Below are 19,931 nucleotides of genomic sequence, written 5' to 3' on the forward strand. Positions count from 1 at the left end.
TTTTTGTTGTGGCCTCCACTACAGAAGAGTGAGAAGCTTTTGCGGGTACTATTTAATGGAGAAGGGATAGCAAAATTTGAGAACTTTTGATTCTATACTTTGCTCTGGACAAAAGAAGGCTCTGGTTTGTCATAGATGATTTTACCAGTTTTCTCTTAAATCTGACTCATTAGCCCTATTTCTTCCAATCACCCTCTCTTAGCCTGTTTTCTTGATGACTTATGAATAAGTATGTTAAGTGCAGGGAGACTACGATAAAGACATTTACTGCTAAAATGTGTTTCTGTTGACCTTGTGTGAACTACTGTCTTTTTTTATGCAATTTACAGATTTGTTTAAGAAAATTGTTTAAGTCTATGGAGATGTTTTTGGCCTTCAAATGTCAACAAAATATTAATTTTTAAAATTTTCACAGTAGATGTTTCAAATGCAAAGAACTTAGGCAACATGCTAGCGGTATAACCATTTATGTAATTGTTTTGTTCATTTTTATTTTATCAAATAAAATCTGCCTGTTTATCTTACAGTGAAAGTTGAGAAGAAAACAGTGCAGTTCAGTGATGAAGTTCAAGTAGAGACAATAGAACCTGAGCCTGAACCAGTTTATATTGATGAAGTAAGCATGATAAAAGTGTTGATTTTCAACTGCTGGTACCTTTAAATATGTGATGTTTAACCCTTTCATCCTGTACTTAAAAAATAACTTGAAATATCAAGAGAACATAATCAAAAGAGAATGGGAAGGGAAAGTTGATTTAATTAAAATTAAAAAAATCTGCAGTATTCTAATTTGTTCCTGTATTTTGAAGTTATTAGGAATTTCTGAAACTGAATTTGGAAACTGCATTCCATTTAGGGCCCTACTCCAGGATTGTACAGCTGTTCACCTCCAAACTAGAAGCTTGGTGTGGAGTGATGCATTTGCTTTCAAGTTTTGCTTTAAGTACTTCAGGATACCTCAGAGATACTCATCTTGAATGCTGTCTTAGATTTATTTCCAGTATAACCACCACTGTCTTCCCCCAATCTGAAAGATTCTTTCCTTCTCTGAAAACTGTAAGCTTTTTGTTGGTCTGTAAGTAATATTTAGTAAGATTTGCACAATCTCACCGCAGTGATTCTGCAAGGTTCCCAGGAACTCTCAGGCCAGGATGTTTTTCCCCTGCCTCTTCCCGCCCCCCCCCCCCCCCTTTCCAGAGGGCTTAGAATTTTTCTCTTGAGAATTTTTCCCTTTCTCCCTCATGACTTTCTAGTTCTTTCTCAACTAGGGTTCTGTCACTGTTTTTTTGAAATGAAAAATCAGTCACTGCCTTCCTAAAGTCTTGTTTAACTCCTATCTCAAATACTCTTCCTCCCAAGAGATATTAGTTTGTAATCTGCTGAAATTAGCTTATCTCAGGCCTGCCTTGAGGTGCCTTCCAGCTTTTGTCTTCTGTGATTCCACGTTGCATTATGTTTTAGTGTCATGTCTTGTTTTTAAAATTACCATAGTATAATTTTTAAGTAAGTAGTTCATTTGGCTTCTTCCTGCCTGTCCTGGGGTTAAGGAGGAAAAAACATGGTTTTAGCTTCCACTTTGATACAACCTATATAACTCTGGCCTGTTAAAGGCTATTTATTTGATAGCACTCAGCTAAAAAGTGATTTTTAATCATTTACATGTAATGTTTGGTTAAGGAATATAGTTCACTCCAAGACATACTTTTCAAAGAGTTTATGTCTGTTAATTTTCTACCCTTTGCTCTTTTTATAAATAGGTTGCACTTAAACTGGTTAATCAAGGATGACTTATTCTGAAGTCAACCATGCAACCCCTCCAAACATTGTCTTAAAAAACCCCTTTCATGTATATTAGTAATGACATTGCTCATGTGCTGATAGGCCTCATACACTTACAAAATGCAGGGTCGTTTTTCAGTGAATTTAGTTTTTAAGTACTGTCACTGCACCACCACAAGTACCCATTTCTTTTTAAAGTACTCTCTCGATGTTTTCTGTCAAAACGTTTGCACTAATCCCACTAGGTGGTAGTATTGCATATGCAATAACTAGAATGGAAAAATAGAAACTACTTTAAAAATACGGTTTAGAAGGACTTTTAGGGATAAAGGGGTGTTCTGCATGTTCCACTTGTTATTACTAATAATTTTTATCATTTGGCTTTTCTTTGTTCAAGCATCTTCGTTCCTGTAAAGTAGCATGTATGATTTGTATTTTCTTAAAGTTAGCCTAGATGATTTCCAAGTCCCAAGAGATCCAAATGGCTGTTGTAAATAGCTGCTTTAATTTACTAGGCCAAAAGTGTTAATGCTTCCCCCGACATCACATATGCCCTAATTATACAAATTGTGTTCTAGGATAAAATGGACCAACTCTTGCAGATGTTACAAAGTGCGGATCCATCTGATGACCAGCCAGACCTCCCAGAATTGCTTCATCTTGAGGGTAAGAAAATCTCATGGATTTTTTTTGTTGTTGTTTTCCTCTTTAGTAATTACTTGTATCAAACCAAATTGAAACTAAGCTGAAACTACTTCAGCTTCATGTGCACGCCACAAGCATGCCTGAGGAAAGTGCCTGAGCCATAATTATCTTCTCACTTCCTGTTTCCCACATCTAAGAGACCAAACTGCAAAGTTTTAACTTAAAACAAGCCCACTCCTCTGTCAAGTAAACTATATTCCATATTCTTTTCCTTTTCAAGACCCAGGAATACTTAATTCAATCTTATTCATCAGGTTTTTTTTTCCTTCATAGAGTAGCACAGCATGAGTTGCAAAAGGAGTGTAAGGATCCACGAGAGGAAGCAGAAATACTCCTGAGGCTTAGAGTAGACCTGTGGGTGTCCCACATGCTTTCACTTGTATGCATATTTCTATAGGACTTTAATATTAGTGAATACCTTATAGAGCACTACAAATTAGACTAGTCCTTTACACTCAAATTAATCAGACTACCTCTTCAAAGAGGCATTATAGGCCATTCTACCTAGGTTGATAGATGCAGCAAAATTTTTGGAAGGGAACTTTGGAGAAGGAAGTAAAGAAACTTACCCATTATGAGATAGAACATTGGCTTAAATTGATGATTCAGATAGGACTAGACTTTAAGAAAATGGCAGATTCCAGATCTGTCTAGAAGTTAATTAGGAAAAAGTGCATAAGCTTGTAAGTTTTTGGGTATCTCCCATCTTTCCACACCAGTCTGGTTCATCATACCTGTAAATGAATCCTGTTTTAGGAACTGCACATCAGTGTCATGTCTGCATGTATTCTAGTTCCACTAAAGCTAAAGAGGGTTAAAAAGAAACATGAATGGTTTTGTTCTTTCAAGTACCAAATATAGTTATAGAGGCTGTTGTCTAAGAAGTGGATTGCCTATATCGGGTCCAGGACAGAGGCAAAGAAATTAAAGGTATGCTTGTCAATGAACCTCCAAATATGGCTTACATTAGGATGTCCTTTCAAGATGCGTTGTGACATCATTAGAACAATGCTGAATTTTATATTAAACCGTGAGACTGCTTCTAGAATCTGAAAGCTGCAGTGTAGTCAAATGATCGCTCCCCAGCTACCTACAAGAGCGCTTGCCAAACATATGGCTGCATGTAGTTCTACAGTGCCATATTCAAGACCGTACTTCCTTTACACTCAGGTAGGCTTTGGGTGGCTGGTATTTTTGGCATAGGTTCTGGGAATTTTGTTACAGATGTGTGTTGGATCTTGGGTTCCTACAAGTGGTGGAAGGTGCTGATCAACATTTGACAAAAAACCACTTCATTTTCTTCTGCCATCCAGATGTCCAGTCACAAATGTCTTTAAATTGGAGAGCTCATCCCAACAGTAGCAGGAGCCCAGGGTTTGTGGTTGGCAGCAGTGCAGTCGTCATGTTAGCGTACAGACATCTAAACAATCCTTGTCATGCCTTTTACAACACTTTGTGTTATACATAAAAATAGGCAGAACTTACACCAGGTTTTACATCTTTTCCCAGCATTTCTGCCAATATGTTACTGATCCCAGGTTCAAAGAAGCAGATAGGTGCCTTTCATGCAACTCCTCTTTCACCTGCAGTTGCCTTCAAGGAACAACAAACACATCAGTGATGCCCTTTAACCCATCATGGCCCAGAGGCTTTCAGGACCTTCTGCATCTCAAATTTGGGAAAACTAGGAGTGAAGACAGTGTTCCAGAACTGCTTATAATGCATTTAGGTCATCTTTGATGGCTTAATCTTTTTGTCTCATCTCTCGGTTTGAATGTTCAGTCGTTCTTGGGATTAAACACATCTCTTGATTAGTAAACAGTTGATTGCTTGGATAAGTGGGCACATTTTGCAATCTGGAGTAGGGTTAGACTGTAGTATCCCCTTTCAGCTTCCTTGTCCATTTATTTTACGTTTGACAAACTCCATCTTTCTGTTAGTTAACTGTGGCTTGCTTGGCAGTTACATGGACCCCATGCCATTGTGCTGAAAGTTGGCAGGGGGTGCATTTTTGTTTATTTTATTGCTTTTCCATTCTTTTTCTGAGAAGTTTCTGTGTTGGTTTTTGCATGTTAGTGGTTTGAATAGTGAGATAGCAATGTGCTATTAGTGTCTTTGATGTGCAGATGATTTGAATCATTGCAACCTGTTTTCCCCTTCATTGTTTTCCTAAATAGTCTTTTTGTAGTAATGTTAGTTGAGCACGTGATCTAGGTTGCAGTGGCAAATTTTCTTCCTTGAAGAAGAGATCACCTTTCAGATTTACCTGAACTTTTTAGTGCAAAATAGCTTCAGCTTTACACTCCCTGGATGTTAAATGTGTTTTGTTTTGCTGAATTTTTATTTTCTTTTTAAAATGTACTTTTAAAATTGTACCACTACTGAAAACTTCAGCTGGATCTCATTCTTAAATTGTTTATGACGCTACCTCTGTTACTATAACTTTTTTGGCATAGGTTATAGTAATGATTTAAAAAAACATTGAACTAGCATCTACACATTTCAGTCTGATAATTTTTTTTTAAAGCTGCTTTCTGACTTGCAGTATGGAAATCTTTATTACTCCGATATATTTTAATGTCTTTCTATTCTAGCAATGTGCCACCAGATGGGACCTCTCATAGATGAAAAGTTGGAAGACATAGACAGGTAAAAAAAGTCAAATATTTTGACTCAAATTAAGACTCATCCTTAGAAATACCGGTGTTGTTACTTAATGATATCTTAATCATTTCTGTGAATACTGGCAAAGAAAATAGGTGTATTTATTAGTAGCTTCTCATCTGGGAGAAGGTCTCAAGGTTTTTTTCCCCTAGTCACATAACATTTTATAGTATTGTACCATTTGACATTCTGGCAGTCATCAGGCATCACTTCACAAGCAGTAAGAATATGTTGCTTATCACATGTCATGAAAGTTTCCCTGTATTTTCTGTTCTGTACTGAAGTTATCTAAATTGTAGAATAAGCTGTAAAATATGTTTTCTAGGAAACATTCAGAACTTTCAGAGCTCAATGTTAAAGCAATGGAGGCTCTTTCTTTGTATAACAAATTGATGAATGAAGACCCAATGTATTCCATGTATGCAAAACTACAAAACCAACAGTATTATATGCAGTCATCTGGTGTTTCTGGCTCTCAGGTATGTATGTGATGTTTAATAGCCATTGACGTTATCAAGTACATACTGAGCTATGGTTGATTTCTTATAAATTATTAGTGATAAGCAGTTTTTCACATGAGCTAATTGTTTTACAAAGCTTGCGCAAATATTTTTTTTACAGTATACTTCTCTCCATTACTAAAATAAATATATACTGATATATACAGTGTGGTGGAGCATGTTGATTGCAATTAATAATTTATTTTCTATTCTGCCTTTCTGTTCCCACCTGAGTTGGAAACCTCTTTTTATGATCTTTGTTACCTTAATGCTAGGTTAAAATTATCTTGCTCCCTCAGAGATAATCTCAAATGAAAGAGCAGTGTTTTCTCTCAACACAGTATGTAAAAATAAATATTGTTTGTTTTCAGCTGCAAGCTTTGGATATTCTCCTTTTGCAGGTTCTAACGCTTCTAGTTCTTTTCTGTTCAGGTCTTTTTGATCAAGGAAAAAACCTATCCTGTGCTTTGAGTTGCACATAAAATTAAAAATTAAAGCTGCCAGGGCTTTGCGTAGTGGGTCAAAAAAAAGTAAAGAACCAAAGGAGTACAACTCCTGTTCAAGATTATGCCCTCCCCTCCCCAAAATCAAGTTTCCATTCTTTGAAATATCAGTAGAGAGCATTTAGCATTTAAATTACTGAAGTTAAAAATTATAATTCTTTCATAGCACCATTTCCATGTAATTGACTTATCTCTGAGTAGGTCTTTTGGCTTGTTCATATACTATGGTATTTTTAAAAGGTCTTTTAAACATTTAAATGTTTAATTCCATAGTCTAATGCACACTTGCTTTATTCTTTTCCTGTTTATAGGAATATGTAACATTTCAAACTGTTTTTTCAATAATTCACTTGCTTTTTGAGTGAGAAAAAAAAATTCAAGCAAACTTATTAATACCTACACAGTATTATATAAACATTGAAGCAGATTTAGTTCTTTTAGTTTTCTACAAGTATGTACTTCTTTCAGTGTCTTTTAAAGAAGAGGATGTATGTTTTTGCAGTGCCATTAAAAGGAACATTGTCTACCATTCATATGTGATAAGCAATCATGTTGTGACCCTATCAAATAATTTTAATGTTTTATAAATGGGCATGTTTCTGGAGATTCTTAAAGGGAGAAACTGGATTTTGGGGTGAAGATGAGCCAGTATAAAGTTCCGAAAAGTTAGGAGGTCTTGTGCCTTTTCTGCCTTCTAAAATTCTTTTTGCGATATTGATAAGCCTTCTATGAATGTCGTCTGAGATTCATGGATCTTAAGGTAGAAGAGCTGTATATCATAAACTTAAGTGAACTCAGTTGTGCATGAGACCTGGTAATTTCTTCTAGTAATTTGTATTAAGCCGAATAATTAATGATTGAAGAAAAGCATGGGGTTTAGAAATTTAGTCTTGATTTAGAATATAGTTGACACATCTAGACCAAGCTTTTCCTTTACTTAGTTGTAAAACATTACCTTATTTTCAACTGAAATTTCCTTAAAACCTCTTTTTCCCTTCTGCCCCGCTCAAACAATTTTACAATGGCAGTCTCAACAGTTACATGAAATGATAGGTTAACTAATGACATGAAAATAATACACTATAGTCTTTCCATTTTAACAATTCTACTTAGTGAAAGTTATCTGGGCATCAAAAAGTATTCTGCTTTGGGCTGCTATTTGTTATATGATTTAAATCCTTCAGCATTTTAATTCAAAAGTAGAAGCTCTTAATTAGCATGAGTGATAATCATTAAAATAAAATTTGGAATACAAGTTTTCCAGTAAACTATTTGACCTTTTTGGTACTGGAACCTGAGGTTAGAAATGTAAATAGTGACCTTTGAAGATCTGGTAATTTTTTTGTACTACAACTCTTAATGGAAGACAGTCAGTTGCTTTCTATTAAAACATCTGTAATAAAAGGTTTGAGAGGCTGTCTTTAAGTTCTAAAGTCAGATATAAAATACAAAATTTTCTTGTATTTTATTTTTAATATTCTTTTATTTAACTTCCTAGGTTTATCCGGGACAACCTCAAAGTAATGCATATTTGGTGGCAGGGAGTGCACAGATGGGCCATATCCAAGGCTATAATCTTCCTCCTGAACAACTCTCTTCTCTCAGCCAAGGCACAGTTACTCCATCTGCCAGCTCAGTACTGCCCGGTCAGCCTGCACAGACGTCTTACACAACGTAATTTTAAATATTTTCCTATTCAAGTTTAAATCAATTTAAACATAAAGGACTACAGATAATATTTAAAGGAGGGTTTTTTTTTCTTACAGAAGAATAATTTTAAACACAACTGAAAGATACTTGAGTGCAGTTATTTCCAGTGTGCTTTTTATTGGTGTCATGTATTTGGTAAAAATTCCTGACAAACTTTTCTGTTGTTTTTATAATTTTCTCTGGCTTTTACTTTTATATATAAGAAATATATAATTTATATATATCTATATTTCTTTTATATAAAAGAAAAATTAGAGAAAATTATATAGACATGACTGACAATTCTGTGGTGTTTTTTGGTTTTTTTTTTTTTTTTTTAAGATAATCTTCACTGTTAAATGTATTTTAAAAGTTAGCTGCTGCTCTGGCAGGCTTTGCGTAATTTCTGAGATACTGTATATTGTATTGTTCTTTCTTCAGATATCTTACTGTGGAAGCATGGGGAGAATTCCACTCATTTTGGGAAAGAAGTGAATGGGCTATGAATACTTACTAGAGCTTTTACAGCTTCCCCATATAAAGGACCTATAAATGGCTTTCTATTTTGGGTAGATGCCCAAAGATGCTAAGCTTTCACTAAGCTACGTATATTGTGAAAGTTTTGAATTGACCTTAGGAAAAGATTAGTTTGGGTTGGTTTTTTTTTTTTCCACTCTCTGTATAAAGTAATTTTATTTTATAAAGTTGGAAAGACATGCATCTTGAATTATCAAAGTATTTGTTAGTCTCTGTCCCCCAAAGGTACTTATTTGGGGTGGTAAGACCTATATTGATGAAGTGAGTTTCTGCATACTTCACCTGACTTGTTTTGCTATTTAAAACAGTTGGGTTTTGTTTTTTTCACGAGCAGAATGGAAGATAAATGGGATTCCATCTTGCACATTAAAATAAAACAAAGTATAGATTCACAGTCTAGTTTTAAATCCATGGGAGGTGTGTTAGATGTGTTTAAATCTGAGAAGTGTGTTTGAGTTTTGATTGGAATATTCATTGGCTACAGTTTTAGATATGCAAGGTGTCCAGAGTTAGGAGATTTTTTTGTATATGTATAGAACAGCTGAAGAAGCAATAAAGTGTTGCTGTTCTGTTGGTAAATTGTTTGTTAATTCAACTTTAATTTTTTTTTTTTTTTTTTTTTTTTTTTTTTCCCAGTGCAATGGTTGGCTCTGTTGCTGGAAATACTTACTCTAATCAGGCTTCAGTGTATAGTCCACCACCTGCTACTGTTGATGTTGCTGCTTATCAGAATGCTGGAACTAATATGTCCCAGGTGCCAAACTATAACTTAGCATCTACACCTCTGCCACAAACAGCCGGCAGTCAACAAGCACCTCCACAACAACCACAGCCTCCGCCACCTCAACAACCACAGCATAGTTACTCACAGAAGGCTCTGCTATAGGATCCAGGACTTCTGATTCCTAATCTTTAACCTCTGCTAAAGGCAGTTGGCAATTCTATGAGTTTCTTCCTTTAATCTCTTAAACTTTGTTTATCCTCAGCTTAATAAGAATCTATCTTGGTGAACAAGTTCAATTTGCACTGACTTTTTAGGATTTTTTTTTTTTTTTTTAATTTTGCGGAGGAACGGATATATTTAGGACATTTAATTCCTTTTAAAATGCCTAAAAATTGGTACAAGGTTATTTATGTCTGGTAAAATTGGCTAGTCTGTGAAAACTCAACACTTGCAAACTGTTGTGGCATATATGTTATGTACATATAGTGTGTGATTGCAGTAGTGGCCATTTCGTATAGCTATGGTGATCATGTGAATATATTTAACACAATGATTAAAAATAATTTACTTTACTATTTTATTTTAATCATGAACTGACAGCCATGTTTCGTAGTTTTGTCTAGTTTTATGACAGATGTGATGTCTTTTTCCAATGCAGGAAAGCAGTAATTCTGCATATCATGGTTACACTTACAAGCTAAGGTCTATATATGAATATACAAACTTATCTGAGTCTAGGTTTCATTACTTCTTGAATTGAACACAAGTGTATCATGACTATTAGATGGCTTATCTACCAAAGTAAACTAGTTAACTAGTAAGTGATCTGGGGGGATAACAGCAAATTATGATTCTGCTTCAGATATAATTAATAACTTAAAACTACTACTGAGAGGCTGCTAAACATATCATGGGACCATGCAACAGATCAGGACCTTGCATTTTATCGTGAGAAGCATGTAATTTATTTTTTCCAAGTTGTTTTTTACAATGAGAACCAGAGCTGTATTATTCTATGTGTGTTGGTAGAGATTACACCAAAGACAGAGGGATTGGGATTAAGTTGGAAGAGAAACGGTGGAGTTTTAAACTGGAACACACAACATAATTAACACTACTTTATTCAAGTCTTCTTAATTAGAACATGGAGAATTATGGACATTTAAATCACTTTGCTGAACAAACCTTCAGGGCTTTATTTTATCTCTTGTGGCCTTGCTTAGCAATTTGTTCTGTTTACTGTTCTTACACAAACACTTCTGCCTTAAACATCTGCTTCAATTTCCAGTTGCACAATTTGAGTTTATTAGCCCTTCTGTAGTATGAATAGTTTATGAGGCATCTTATTTTCATTCACTTTCAGGTTACTTTGAATTCTCTTCTGCAGCAACGTGTGTTAGCTTCTTTTAAACCCTTGCATTTCTCAGTAACTTAGCTAGGTGGCTCTTTAAGGCATGATATTTTCTTTCTGTAGCTGAGGTGCTGGAAAAGGAATGCAGTAATGGAAGGCAGTATTTTAGATACGCTTGATCATTTTCTTGTACAAAGACTGTTGTTACTTTGCATTTGTATTCAATCTATTAATGCATCCTGGTTTCCTCTTATCTTTTCCAGTGACTCTAATTCCTCTTAGAGCAATACTAGATGGCTTCAACATCAGATCTGTGTTTTCAGTCTTGTTAGTGTGCATGTCAGAAATTGTTTGCTTTTGTGTGCTATATTTTAGTGTGATGCTTCTGGAATTAAATGTTTCAATTGTACGTTGTACTATAAGCTGACCTCAGTTATCCCATACACTCCTGCATCTGTTCACAGTTACCTAACATGCCTTTGTTTCAGTATTTTAATAGACACTGGTATTTTGCCTGTTAATGCTTTCAGATGACTACTTTGCCTAACTTCTAACTGGGGTGGTTATAAAACATGCCCATAGCTGATGTGTTCTAGTTGGGGATGTTCCAGCCAGCTGGCTGTTTTGATACTAGTATTTTCACATATTTTTTTTTCTCTAGAATTCTGAAGCACCCTCACAAACTGTCATTACTTCAGTACTTGGTGACATCACAAAAGTGTGGAATTTGAAAGGAAATACTAAAAAAAAAATCAATTCAAGATATTGTGTCATAGATCATTTTTAAGAGGTGATTTTCTTTAGAAAGGGCGTGTAGTATCATTTATATAGTGTTCTCTGTATGCTTTAGGTACCTTATTCCAAAGTCAGAGAAACAATGTGTATAGAAGTGTATAATTTCTATACAAAAGTGAAAATAACTTTTTACTCCATAGTTCTCAGGCCCTGAATCAAGGAGAAGCTTGGAGCATCAAAATAGTCCAGCTGACATTGACTATTTGTATTCTTAGGTTTTCACATGTTGTGTCACATGTTCCCTAATAAGGGCCTATGGAACCTCTGTACAGCAAGAATACTTTTTATTACTAATTTGTCTTTGTTTTTAAAATTTTTTAAGTCGTCTTTCCTTAACACACAGAAATGCTTGTTCCTGCTTTCCCCTTTGAACATTGAAAACTTATGTGTATCTTACATTTTTCTATTTTCCAACTTAATTATTTTTGGCATTTATCCATCTTTAAAAAAATTAAAATCAACTTTCATTTGTGTTCATCATGATCAAAAACCACTTTCTAAAATGCAATGCCACTATAAATTCAGTATAATAAAAGTTGTGAAAAAAAGATGGACACTTTTTGTTTTCCTTCATGCCTTTTATTAGAGACACTGCTCTAAGGTATCTCCTGTAACAAATTGTGAATTTTAGTTGACTTAGAATCAGTTTTCATTGTCCACAGTTGGTGCAGTAGATCATTAGATTTTTAGGTTCAGAGCCTTAGCGTTTCTGTTGCATCCTATGTTTTCCATTTCAGATTAAATTGAATTTGGAGCTGTATTACTTGATGTTGATTTTTCTCATTTATCAGGAAAGATTATTTCGTCTTCTCGCTTGGTTGTGTCCCATGTGCTAGATACTCTGAAGTGATGCCTCCTCCTACCTTGCTAGATGCTGTCATTGCACTAATGTCTTCACTCATCCTCTAGTATCCTCTCTAACTGATAATTTAGCAATTATATTTCAGTTCCTGTCCTCTCTGCTGGTTTGGTATCATGAACCTGGAGATGCCATTGCTGGTGCTTCTCTGCTGTGATTTATTCTGAGATTCCTCGTTTGTGCATTGCGTTGACCAAGTTCACGTATGTTCTGTCTTACTATGGTATTGAACACTGAAATATGGGTGAGAGGGGGAAAGTACATGTACAGCTACTGTATGGAAAAGCTTTTTAGCAAATCAATAAAGTGTCAGAAAGTTAATCTCTTTGAAAGTTAAGAATCCCTGGAAATGATATGTTATTCATATTCCAGTAGAAGACCTAATTTTTGAATGTCTTGTTTCTTTGTATGTAAATTGTCAATGAAAGGCTAAAATGTTTTCATAATATTTTATATAACCCTTTGTTATTTAACCCTTTCATTAAGGAATACAAAAATGTTAATTAACTTCAGAAAGGGTATTTTAGTGGCTTGGTTATCATGAACTGGAGCAAACTCTGGAAAGTGCCTTCTGTGCATTTCACTTCTATAAACAAAGCTTGTTTACCCATGTGTATCATCTCAATTTATGTGGGCGTAACAAAGATGTCAAGATTACTGTAAAGCATCCCAGGAGAAATACTGAGGCAGCATGTCAAAATTTGCTACACCAATGTCATGGCAGTGTGTTCCAGAGTGTGCGGTTGCAGGAGCAGTTGCAACATATTTACCCACCTCTGTTTAGTAACTGGTACCCATGTATTTAATGTCACTGGCCAAAGTACATATAGACAGCAGTAAGACAACAGTAGAAAGGAACAAAATACAAGAATTACTGCATGCTTCTCAACAGGTGTGGAGCAGCATATTGCCCTCATGGTACAGTTACTATTCATTAATTTTAAAGAGGAGGGGACTGAAATGAATTTGAGTAACCAGAACTTCAGAGAATTCTGCCAGCTTGCAAATGCTTAGATGTAACAAAGGAGATAAATTTGCTTTTAATAGCTTGTACATATTTTGCTGATCAAATCTAGGCTGCTGTTATAGTTCTCTGATTTCATCTAGATGGCAGGAACATCAGATTTAGACTGGAGAACTGCTTAATACCTCATTCTCCAATTTTTTTAGTATTTTCTCTAATATCACTTACTTTATTTTTCACTCATATTTCAAAGATATCTGTGCAGTCTTTACAAGTAAAGGTCTTACCTTATTCCTTGTCTGCTGGATTTCACAGACAGAATGAAAAAGAACATGTCTAATTACAGCAGCTACAATGGCACTTTGAATTACACAACTGCAGCTTCCTTTGGAGAAGATGCATGTATCTGTTTTGAAGAACAAGGGAGCATAATTTTTCCAGTTAAAAATTGAGAGGAGATTTTTTTTAAAGAAAAAGGTAAAGTAAAGGTTACAAAAACCTCCGTTGCTAACAGCAGGCAGAATCATTTTTTACTCTGTTATTCAATGTTAGTAAAGCTGACCAACTCCGCACTACAGCTAGCCCTTTTTCATTTTCAGCTGCAATGAAGAGGATTAACCTTCATGTGTATAGTATCCAACACCATAGTAAAACATGGCAAGGCCTTGACATTTGAACTTTTTGCTTCAATATGTAAAAAACACTATGTATGTTTTTGAAGCCTTGTTTCTTAAATTAGGATGTTTGTGTTTAAAAACATTCCATTTGCTACTATGTAAAATTGCAGAGCTGAAGTTCACTTTTCACGCTCCTACCTTAGCAGAAGGGTGGTAGGAGTTTCTGTTGTTCTATCCTGCATGTGCTTCTGGAAATCCAAATACTTTTTGTCTTTGTCATGAAAAAGAAAAGCCTGCTGCAGTCTGCTTTGATTTTAATAAAGCATACACAGTAGCAAAGTGTATTTTTGGTTTTGTTTGTTTTGATGCTCCCTTTGATGTTGGCATATGTATATATTTAGATATACTGCACTGTTGTACAAGAATTGTTTTAGTAAATAACACTATTTGTAAAAACTGTTAATTGTTTTTGGTATGAATGCAAAATATTAAAGTTGGAGTATTTAGTTCATTATGTTGCAAAGTCAATTTGTAAATTTCATGAAAGAATAATCAGAAAAGGGCTTAATTTGCTGGAAGGGCTTGGAGGTGCAATAGGCAAGATCTGTTAGAAGTAGTGAGCTCAACAGATTTCAGGTGGGGTGGAGGTGGGGCTTTGATTGTTCTGGGGGGGTGGTGGTTTTTTTGTGTGATGCTTACACACAGATTATATTATTTTTACTTTAAAAGTTTTTAATCTGTCATTAACTTCCTTCAGCTAAAATCCAAGTAATACGTTGTACATCTTATTTCAAGTATGCTGCACGTCCTCTTTCTTTTGGTAAGAAATACAGCATGAATATTTTAAAGGGGTAGTAAAGAACAGATGAAAACAACTGTATCCGTACAGTCTAATGTATATATTTCCTTACAGATCAATAAGCAAATACTACTGGCAGTGTGACAGTTAATTTACACAGTTATTTGGCAGTTAATTCCATTTCTGATGACAGTAACACAAAGTAGCGCAAAACTTGGTTGTTTGATCTATGTGAAATGAGTTGAAGATCAGGCTGAAGCCTGGTTTGTGAATCTACATTACTGCTTAAAATACCGTCATAGTTGAAACTTGATAGTCTTGACAGATGTGCTGTGTTCATAAAACAGTGTTAAACTTTATACGTTTCTTGCTTAAACCCATGTAAGCATCTGAGATCACCATGGGACTTTGGGAGCAGTGGGCAGCATATTATCAGTTTGGCCTGTTCTTGGAGTCTTCCTAAAAATGTGAGCTAAACACCTTAGGATAAGTGATTATGTGGACTGTAGGTTAATTCAGTATGGTAATTTCTGTGTTTCAAGAGAATATTGAGTCAGTTGACAGAATTAAAAGTCCTACAGATTGTGTAGAAATGAAAACTGTAATGCCTCTGATTTGAAACAGGGAGGGGGAATTAATACTGAGTTTGCTTTACTGCCCCTCTCTTTTGGACAGAAAGCATGTTTATGTTTAGATGCCTACGATGAAAACATAGTTTGAGAGTTTGTTCCGTAGCATTTAAAGCTTCTTGTAAAATCTGCTGCCGTGCATCTGGGCAACAGATAAAATAAGCATCAGTCTGTGTTTAAGAGGATGAAACCAGCTTCACTTAAACTTTCAATGAACTTGTTCATATGTCGTCTCTCTTCGTAGCAGTCACTTTGTACTGCATTACGAAGCTGGGGACCTTAGTGCATTGTCTTACTACTGTACCTGTTTCTCAAAATCTTATACTACTCTGTTGCAGGATAAAGAATTTTATCTTTCACAATATTTGTAAATTTAAATTATCTGGATTATTTTAAGTCAAGGTTGTTTTGGTTGATACTGATCGTGATCGGTGTCTTGAGTGAGAAATGAGAATCCATTGTGAGAGAACTTGTGGAGAAACTTCCACTGATTAAGGCTGATTTGTACTTTTTTAAATTCACATCAATGTTGGGAGTATACATGGGTAACATGGAATAATACAGAAAATCATATGGGGGGAAAAACGCAAATAGGTATTTCCAGTTGTAGATTGAGAGCATCCATCTTTAGAGTACAATGTCTTGAGCCGATATAAAATATAAGTAATGTAGTGATTGTAGCACATCATGTTTTGCTTTGACTTTGCTTAACCCTGTTAAGCATGAGTTTTGAGTTCTTACGCATGCACCTTTGATTTCTAAGATCAATGTAGGTTGGTGTTTATGCCCCGTGTTCCCAAGAGTGGTGACATCTGCTACCTTAGCAGTTGTACTATGGACCCTCCTCACAGAGGTGCCGAACCCAGCAGGAACACGTTGTGTGGTTGGTAAAGCCTGTCACCAGCGTGACACTGTTCACTAGTGGAAACTTGTTTGACTGGTCAGTGTCTCTATTTACCACTTTTTGGCTATAGGAAGCACATGTATCAAGAAATGGAACCCTTCAATGTATCCATGCCTGAGCCACTTAATTTTATACAGTATATTCTATAGGAGTTTTCTAAGCTTGATTTACTAATAAGCAAACAAGTCTGCCCTGACTGCTACTGAAATGACACTGGAATCTATTTCTAGCCAGTTGTGGTGGCTTGCCACTATTGACTCATGCATCCTCAGGTATTTGTGGATTATGCAGACATGTTTACTTTCGCAAACTATGTGTCAGACTTGTCCCAATTTGCTAGGCTTCACAAAGGAGTGTGAACATTTAGATCCCTTGGTTTTAATGCCTTTTAGACTTGTGAAAATTTCCCCAAATTAGTCTTTTTCTTCATTCCTCTGGTGACATACTCTTGTAGGTGATGCTGAAGAATTGTGGCAGAGTTCATTTAGGAAAACCCTGCAGCAAAAAACATGTGGCCTAAGGAATATAGGTAATATGATGATTTACATAAAAATATGGTGGTTTACATAAGAACAAATGGAAGTCTCAGCTCAGCCAAGGACAGAGGAGTCATGGTTCTCTGGAACTGTGTAAAAACACAGGGTCAGTACCAACCACCTCACTGAAACGTGCTATTGAAAAATTCAAATAGGTGTTTTTCAGAGAAACCACAGGTGTTGTCTAAAAGACACGTTAGGGGTGTGTTTGTTCAGAGGGCTCTTTTTCCTCCTGGTGCGGTGAGGAAAAACAAATAGTGAAGAATTTTTTGCTTTAACGGAGTCCACAATCTCACTTTGTAACAAATTTCTTGCAGCTTCTGTGGAATCGTGATTTATATTATCTGATTGTGTGGATAATGACACTCAAGTAGGATTCATCATTAGTAATTTTTAAAAGTCCTCCTGCTCACTTAACTGTAAAGTAGATAATTTAAATTTACTAATTTATCTTAGTAAGCTTGTTCTCTCTCAAACCAGACATGCTTTCTACTCTTGAGCACTTCTTATCTTCCGGATAATCAAGGCTTCCTGTAAATGTTAGCTGTTCCTTCCAAGGTTTCAGAGTCCCACTGATCACTTCAGGGGGTAGTTATTTGCCTTGCTTGCTCAAACCAGTCCCTAAATTTTGCCTCTTCCAAGAACTAGACTCCCTTGAATTTGTCTATCCACAAGGCTCAAATTGACACCAGATTTGTTGCTCAGATTCCTTTATTCAGGACAGATAGTAGGTAGCAAGCAATTGATTGCATATCTGTAAATAGCACTGAGCTGAGCAGCATTCAGTCAGATCCTGTAGTTCAGCAGCAGCGATGCAAAGTACCCTAATCCCAGTATATATATATCTCTCTCCTGTGTGTGTGTATATATATATTCAATCAGTTCCATATACTATATGTGTTTCCTAATGGTTATCTCCTTCTTTCATATGCTTTCTATACTTGATCCTTATAGTAAGCATACCCACAAATAGTAATGGTTAGTAAATCATAAATTTAATAAATTTTATATATACATATCTATTTCTATATTTGGACATTTCCACTTTGCAGATTGTCCTTCCACAATAATACAGGTGTATTGTGGAGCCTTTAAGTTGTTTTCTGAAATGCAGACAGTCCTGCTCTTTAATCTCTGAAGTACTCTCTCTTTCCCAGTTCACTGGTTCAGTCACACAATGGCTATAGTTGGGCTTTGTATTTTTCAAGTCTCTGTAATGTCGCTTTGGCCGACACTGTATTCTTCACATAGCACCTTGCCATTAACTTTGGATCACCATTTTCTGATTTGCTTTATTTTTTATTCATCAGTCGTGAAGTTTCACAAGGGAACTGGTCAGCTTTCAACCCAGGCAAAGAAAACCTCTTTTCTTGGGGACCGAACTTTAGTTCCAAATGGTTTAATGATACAAGCCGATAGTTGCATCCTATTTGCTATTTTTATCCATTACAGGGTTCAGAAAGGCAATTACTTTAGTATATGTGGCAAGTCCATCATAAACTTTTATCAGTGGTTCACCAGACATTGTGTCTTGCTTTCAAGAATTTGATCATGCTTATACAATCCCAGAGACAATTGCAGCTTTCTTTCCAACTGGACCATGCACTTAACAGCTTTTGCAGTCTTGTTTGTCTCTGCTAGAGACTTTGTACATTCTTTGAGCTCTAGTTTGTCACTAAGGACTTCATATGATGGATGGAGGTGGGGCGGGGAATGTAGGAGAAAGTTGATAATAGTGTAAGAGCAGTCTACTCCAACCCTGCATTTATCAAAGTTTGTGTCTAGATTTTTTGGGTGTAATTTGTATCTTCCAAAGTGAAAGCATGTCCTTCAAGAGCATAGGTTGTTTCTGCAACTTCCTGAAAAAAAATTTCTAAATCTGTGACAAATAGGGATGTACTTCCAGAACACCATAGATTGCTTTGAAAATAAAGAAATTTCTTTATTCTATAGTGAATTAATGTGAGCACACACATTCCAAGTAGTTAGAAATTATAATTTTTTTAAGTGTTACTGAATGGCTGCAATTTTTACCACACGGGTAGGTGAAGAATCTAAGGTTTTCCAAGAATAAGTCAGTCAGTGCTGCTGGGACTATTCTCTTTGACATGTCCTGGCCTTGTCTTTGAAAATAAACCGCTAGAAAAGTATTCTGTTATGGAACAGTTCTAAAGATAACAACCAAAATCTCACAATCATCTCTTTTCTTTCTCATATTTTACTCAGGAGGAGGCTATTCTAATTATTTTAATTGTACCATTTAGGTAGAGCAAATAGAATAGATTTAAGTGTTTAAAAGTAAATGCTTTCCTTTGGAAGTCGTTGTTTTTCAAGCGTCGTACTGTGCTGAACACAATATTCTGACGGAAATGTCTGTCTGCTTAATTAGCCGACCCTATTAAGAAGTGGAATTTGTAATAGACCTTGTAAGAGTTTCCACTTAAGCATAACCCAGTATGTTTCTGTATTTTTGTCATGGTATTTGTGTTATTAATCTGTCCCATCCTCATATTTTTCTATTATTATTGTGGGTAATTTTAATGATTTTTTTTTAAAATAGAGTTTACATAAAGGCAACTCCCAGCTAGAAGAGAATCACATTCATAAAATATGGAGTCAGCAATGGGTCCAAGTGCAGCACATTTGTAATCATGTTGGGAGTGCCCATCCTGGTCTTGAAAATACTCTATTTAACAAGCTTCTTTCACCAACCTGTTTTTTTTCTTTTTTAATTTATTTTAGTATTAGGTGGAAAAAGCGAGTCTTTTCCCTCTCCCATTTGTATTGGCTCTTTTTCAAATAAATCAGTAACTCTTGCACACAAAAACATGGTGATCTTGACATTTTTCTTCTATTTTCTGTCTTACCTCCTACTCCTTCCTATGTTTGCATTTTCCTTTCATTTTTGTCCTAACAAACCTCAATTTTACAGGTCTCAATTCCCAGTGAGTCTTTTAGGCTGCGGCCAGTTGCATGATGCACAGCTCTCCACAGTATTTGGAAATAACAGTTCACTATTGAAGATTTGGTGCAAAATCCTCCTCTGGTCTGCCAGGAATCTTGTTGCCATCATTGCAGTTTATGGTCACTTGATTTGTTTCTGGCTGTTTTCTTTATGAAGGTTGATTTTTAAAATGCTTCAGAATACTAATGGGTACTTTGCAGTTCCCCCTCCTCCAAGTTCAGAGAGAATTGTCTTGCTTGAATAGTTTGAGCATGTGCTGAATCAGTGTGTCTTGACAGTGATAACGTCCCCATTATCTATTGGAACGTTGTATAATAATGTCAATTTAGCCTCTTACAGACTTTTGTCTTCCCTATATAATGCCGGTGCTTACTATATTCAGTTTAGGATCTTGGAACTCCTCCCTTCTTT

At 35.6% G+C, this 19,931-nt stretch overlaps 1 protein-coding gene across 3 annotated transcripts in view; it reads left to right on the plus strand.

Annotated features, from left to right (window-relative positions):
• STAM (signal transducing adaptor molecule) overlaps positions 1-14,198 on the plus strand; it is a 38,859-nt gene extending 24,661 nt beyond the window's left edge. For all 3 annotated transcript variants that reach the window (XM_030009615.2, XM_030009616.1, XM_041122491.1), the window contains exons 9-14: positions 528-616; positions 2,358-2,445; positions 5,079-5,133; positions 5,474-5,627; positions 7,650-7,825; positions 9,014-14,198. In XM_030009615.2, the coding sequence (XP_029865475.1) occupies positions 528-616; positions 2,358-2,445; positions 5,079-5,133; positions 5,474-5,627; positions 7,650-7,825; positions 9,014-9,263 (812 nt within the window). In that variant the 3' untranslated portion in view covers positions 9,264-14,198. The remainder of the gene's footprint in view (positions 1-527; positions 617-2,357; positions 2,446-5,078; positions 5,134-5,473; positions 5,628-7,649; positions 7,826-9,013) is intronic.
• The last annotated feature ends 5,733 nt before the right edge of the window (positions 14,199-19,931 follow it).

The sequence above is a fragment of the Aquila chrysaetos genome, chromosome 3 (assembly GCF_900496995.4).
Source record: "Aquila chrysaetos chrysaetos chromosome 3, bAquChr1.4, whole genome shotgun sequence".
Lineage (NCBI taxonomy): Eukaryota > Metazoa > Chordata > Aves > Accipitriformes > Accipitridae > Aquila > Aquila chrysaetos.